This window comes from Rhagoletis zephyria, unplaced genomic scaffold (genome assembly GCF_001687245.7).
Source record: "Rhagoletis zephyria isolate East Lansing unplaced genomic scaffold, Rhagoletis_zephyria_1.1 Rzeph_scaffold_19292, whole genome shotgun sequence".
Lineage (NCBI taxonomy): Eukaryota > Metazoa > Arthropoda > Insecta > Diptera > Tephritidae > Rhagoletis > Rhagoletis zephyria.
In genome coordinates, this window is record NW_016176352.1 from 1 (window position 1) to 5,716 (window position 5,716).

At 34.7% G+C, this 5,716-nt stretch overlaps 2 protein-coding genes across 2 annotated transcripts; both read right to left on the reverse strand.

Moving 5' to 3' along the window:
- Nucleotides 1-3,608: 3,608 nt before the first annotated feature.
- On the reverse strand, nucleotides 3,609-4,565 carry LOC108380455 (piggyBac transposable element-derived protein 3-like; the record flags this gene model as incomplete). The annotated part of the gene is made up of 2 exons (XM_017636826.1): nucleotides 4,082-4,565; nucleotides 3,609-3,999 (listed from the first exon to the last, which is right to left on the reverse strand). Coding segments are annotated over exons 1-2 (865 nt in total), but the record flags the coding sequence as incomplete, so codon positions are not given.
- A 64-nt stretch (nucleotides 4,566-4,629) lies between these two features.
- Nucleotides 4,630-5,427, reverse strand: LOC108380456 (uncharacterized). The gene is made up of 2 exons (XM_017636827.1): nucleotides 4,970-5,427; nucleotides 4,630-4,917 (listed from the first exon to the last, which is right to left on the reverse strand). Exons 1-2 carry the CDS (start codon nucleotides 5,400-5,402, stop codon nucleotides 4,655-4,657), a joined length of 696 nt encoding a protein of 231 aa, XP_017492316.1. The 5' UTR covers nucleotides 5,403-5,427; the 3' UTR covers nucleotides 4,630-4,654.
- Between the last annotated feature and the right edge of the window lie 289 nt (nucleotides 5,428-5,716).

Below are 5,716 nucleotides of genomic sequence, written 5' to 3' on the forward strand. Positions count from 1 at the left end.
ATGGCATTGACTGTTCAAAAGAACTAAAATGACATTATTAAAATACAAACAAATTAAATATGTTACAAGAACTCGTCACATTTGTTATCAAAATGGCCCAAATTATTTATAGAAAGTAAAATTACATTAAAAAAGTTAATTAAAGATGAGTGTGACAAAATTGGGTGTGTGTATCCGCCACACTAATTATTGGGGATAGCCTAACTAAAAAATTTAAATAATTTTTTTGCGCCTTTTTATATTTTAAGCTGTGACGTCCTTCTACCAAGCTCCTATTTTATTGAAAATATATAGTAAAAAATTAAACCGAAAATAATAAATTTTATATAAAAAAGGTGCTTATTGTAAAGAGATTCTAAAATAAGGTCGAATTCCAACCAAATTGCCCACTGCTGTAATAAGACACCACTTTTATACCGGCTTGTCTATATAAATACACTTATAAATATACTTACAAGTAAATTTCGTGGACCAAGACATTTTGTTTCTTATCCATAACTTTTTCCACTTCCTAATAATCTAATATACTAGTGAACCCGCATGTCGTCAAAACGCCAACATTTCATTAAATTTTTTAAAACAAAGTAAGGCTGCCAAATCTTTTTTCTCAAAATTCAATACTTTCGGCTTTTTTAGCGTTAAGTAATCAGATAATTTCAGAACACTTTTGTTAGACGCAAAAATTGTACAATTCACTGTTAGTTTTATCAAGCACGCTTTAAAACAAACATAAAAATCAAATTTATTTTTACGTAATTAGGTACGTACATATCGTCGTTCAAAGTACAAAATCGCGCATCGTCATTCTGCGAAACCGCGTAACTGACATTTGCTATCAAAAATTGGATTTTCTCACACAAGCTCTTGGCTCAATTCTTGTCCATTAGTCTTGAAATATACCAGCCAGAAATGCGATTGCTTTATAAAATAAAATTATAGTTCAAAAAACTGAAACCTCCCTATTATAATTGCCATTCGTTCTGTCACCAGGTATGTAACTTGAGAATAGAAATCTTTGCATCTTTTAGGCGCATCAATATTACATAGTTACATCCCGAGCTAATAAAAGGAAGGTAAAAAAAGGGAACCGTTTTGAAATACGAGTGTGTTTTTACGCTCTACATAATAATTTATGCAACCTCACATACGCGGTTTTACATTTAATTGATACGCGGTTTTGTACTTTAAACGACGATATGTATACATACGGGTTGGATACAAAATTATTATCGTTTAATATTCTGTATTAAAAATTATGAATTCAAAACTCTGTATAGCAAAATGCTGTATCAACCATCCGGCCAGAGGCACCTTCCAAATTAAGAGTCCGAACATTTCGTGTACATGTCTTGGTCGTCATCAAAAGGGGGGTTTCTCATCCGAGGCTTCCTTTTTTATTCATTTATAGAGGTTTTTATGTGGTGGGTGCCAATCCCAGAGTGACCCTACCGAAGCTCTTTCTATTTCTGCTGCGACCCGAATCCACTTGGGTTGCTCACGTTCAGTGTTGCCATTTTACACGTTTTCCGGCTAGATTTAGCCAGTTGCGATAGCAAACAGCCGGAGAAATTTCGATTTAGCTGGCAGTCGATTTGTTAGCCGTTTTGCAAAAAATAAATTAGCCGATTTTGATATTTGTCTGGTTTTCTTAAAATTCAAATATATGTATATGTTTCCATTTTTGACTAATCGATCCAAAATCTGTTAGAAATGGCTGGGCAGGGTTATATAAAATTAGGCCGATTTTGCTTATTTTTTCTAAAGAAGGCCGTAGCGGGGATTTTTTTCATAAAATGTTTTTTATGAACGGCACAAATTTAAGTCGTTTGTGTTTCGATATAGTGCCAACACATAGAATAAATATTACAGGTGTTGTGTTCCCAGCGCATATTCAATTCTGCCTTAATTACAAAACATCATTGTTGTCCACGCTTAATGGTTTAAGGTAAGGGAAAAATTGATATTTTCAAGCACTATGTACACATACATATGTATTTTTTTGAACAAACTTTTTTTGCTGAGAACTTATTTAAATTCCGAAATCCGAAGGCCAACTTGAATTAAAAGAACCAGCACTGAAATGCATAAAAATGAAAGTAAAAGAGCACAAATTTCTATGTAAGGCAAAACTCTCTAGGAAGACAATAGGTTTGTTCGCCGAAAATCCAGCGAAAATTATCACTCAAAAATCAGTTAGTAAGAAAAAATGCTCCCAAATTCTCTCTCAAGTAGAGAAACTTGCAAATTTCTGCACGAACGCAAATTTGCAGGAACTTGCAAGTTTCTCTGCCAGCTAGTGTCCACGGTTGCATTTAAAACATAACAAATTTGTATAGAATTTTAAAGTTCTTTCAGAGCGACAAAAAACAGGACCTACATGTATATTTCTAGCTAGTCCGACTTTCTTCAACACACGTTTCAATTTCTTTGCCGTACTAACTGTCGCGTTTCCTATATCGACTCTGGTTGAGATTGCTTTAAGAGTACGTTTCAAATCATTGGAATTAACTAAACTAATTAAGTAAACAAGTCTTTATTAAATTTTTTATTATAAATCGCTCAAGTTTGTAAATTTTTAAATTTGACGAACCTGTTTATTCAAATTATTGTCGACAAAAATGCAACCATGTGCCACATTCATATGTTTTTTCTAATTGCAAATTCTTGCCGCCAAAATTTTTTCCAGCTTGAATTTGCAACTTCTCCCCACGAACTAGTCTTTCTACTTATGATTTATTTAAATAAGACATGTGAAATTTAGTTGAAACAGTTTAGCCGTTTTTAGCCGGTTTTTTTGCCAATCTAGCCGGTTGGCCCAGAAAGTTCTGCAACACTGCTGGGAAGACGCATACAATATTACCTACAGTTGTACATAAATATGTATGTATGAATGCTTTTAGTTCACCCAATGTGCCGCTACTACTTACATAAAATGTATAAATTGCCACTGAGCAAAACTGCTTAAGAAAAAAGCATTAGTTTAACCCATTAACGACGAAGGGGTATTTAAATACCCCCAAAACACAGTTCATCCAAATCGCCATATCTCGGAGACCGTAACAGCTATGAGACTGATTTATTTTTTGCAAGGTTACGAAATTGTGGTGTAAGTTACTGTTTCTATAAAATGTTACGGAATTCCGAATGGTTTTTGCCGTTTTTTTAATCAAATGTGGTAAATTGAAAAAAAATAAAAAAATTATATTTGCCAATTCGTATAAAATTTAAAAGTTAGTAGAACAAGGTCAAAATACATGATCAGTTTGCCTATAGTATTCTCTAAACACAGCAGGAACCAAAAACTTGATCACGCAAATGCACTGGGAATCTGGCTCCTATGTCTTGGAGGGGGTATTTAAATACCCATCCGGCGAAAAGAGTATAAAATATTAGATTATATTGACTTTAACATAACTTTCTTAGAAGGAAAAAAATGAAGGTCCTTCTGTATTTTTTATTAAAGAAAAGGAAATAAGTAATGCAAAATATATTATTTATTATGAAATATTTATTAGTGAGATCTTTTTATTTTTTTGCATCGGGTTCGACTGCATTGTGATAGTCAGAAAAACATTTTTTTGGATGAAGCAATGCGTTACAATTTTTACATCCAAATTGAGTTTTTATGCCGCATTGACGACAGCGGGCGCAAGTACGTACATCAGTTACCAAAGCTTCCGCAACTTCCACACGGAAATCGAATTGATTCATCGGCTTGGACTTTTCATATTTTGCACAAAACACTTTCAGTTTCCAGGCATTAACCATAGCTGCATCAAAAGCATTCGTTAGCAATGGCCAATACCACTTCTTTCCACGAATTTTAATGCGATAATTGTTCATAGCATTGTCGAACAAGTCTACGCCACCCATGCGATGATTGTACTCGTGAATGAGCAACGGCTGGGGAACAGTAATCATTTTCTTGCCTTTGCGATCATATCTCTTAACATGGCGTAGTGGCTCATGTTTAAGAAAGTTTGACATAATAGTTACAACCTGTTATATACTCATCACAAAACAAAAGAATATTATACAACAGAAAAAATTAAAAAAAAAAATTATTGTATAAAGAAATTACCGAATTGTCATTCCAGCGTGTAACTAGTACTTTGTTATTGCTATCAAATACGAAATCAGAGCTTCCTCTCGATCTTTTCTTCATATCATTAATGCACACCAAAGGAGCATAATTAGTTCGATTATCACGCACAGTGCCCGTTGCGAAGTACCCATTACAGCTCAAGCGACGCATCAGCTTATAACTCGTAAAAAAGTTATCAAACGTCACATTGTGGTTCTCGGGACGTTCGAGATGGGACAATAATTGGAGAACAACGTTTTCTCCAAGGCTATAATCATTACTGAATTTTGTAGCTGCACCTGCATACGGTATGAACTGGTAACAGTAGCCATCGTCCGATGTCAAACACCAGTATTTGTACCCAAATCGGATTGGCTTGCTTTTTATAAACATTTTACACGAATGACGTCCATAATAAGCGATCATCTGCTCATCTATGCTTAAATTGTGGGAGAATACGCCGAACTGCATGAACTTTTTATTCAAAGTATCATTCAGCGGCGATACTTTAGCAAATTTGTCACTCGGCCGAAGGTTTTGGTTATCACAAACGTGTATATATTTCTTGATTTATTTAAATCTGTCTCGGCTCATAGATCTCTTTATATATTCACAACCTAGACATTCCCTATTAGACCAATATGCTGGTATGTTAGGCAAGGTATGATAGCCAGTAATGTACAAAATGCCAAGGAAACTCTTTACTTCGTCCATTGTTGTGACAAATTCAGGATCTTTATTTTGTGCAGCATACCCATTTGTGCTATCTACAACAAGCATAAGTACCTCATCATCTATGAAGCAATTCCACAACTGAAGTGGAGACATTGATCCTGAATGCACTCAATAAGTAATAAGTTTAAGAAAAAACGCGAGGCTACTTACCAATCTTCTCATATAGCTCCTTATGTGAGCTTGCAGTATTATCAAAAGGTTCCTTGCCAAACTCGTAGTTTTGCCGGTGGCTCCACTTTGGGTTTTGTGATTCAATCACTTTGCGAGTTTCTTGTGCCGCTTTCGATGTGGATGGCTGCAAATTGAGACCGTCGTCTGCGATTTTCACCAAGTTTTTATTGCCGTCGTTATATATATATTCCACTTCAAAACTGCCGGCTACTTCTTGAGGAAACCTTTCGACATCTGTGGTAATTTGAATATTGTCATCTAGTTCTTCCGTATCACTGACAGCATCCACTTTTTCAGGTGGCGCAATAATGATATTTATTTCATCTGCATATCCACCGGATTCATCTTCGTCACTCCAACTATCTACTTCTGCCTGTAGTTCCAAAGCGGTTAAAAACTTTTTTCTTATCATTTTTACTGATCAACACAAAATTTTGGTATTCACTTATATGCACAAAAGTTATTTTTCAATGCTGTTTTGATAATACTTTCATTACACAACCTATATCAGATGTTTGCATTGGCAAAAGTGTGCTGCCATACTACGCATTTTATATATGGTCAGAACTCAGATCTGACGGATGATTATTTAAATACCCCCTGAAAATCACGATTATGGTAAAAGTTATATGCCTGAAATTTTGCAAGACAACTTGTATGACTTATATAAGCACTCTGATAAAATTTTAATAAAATCACACGACGGGATCTATGAGCAGGCTTTAA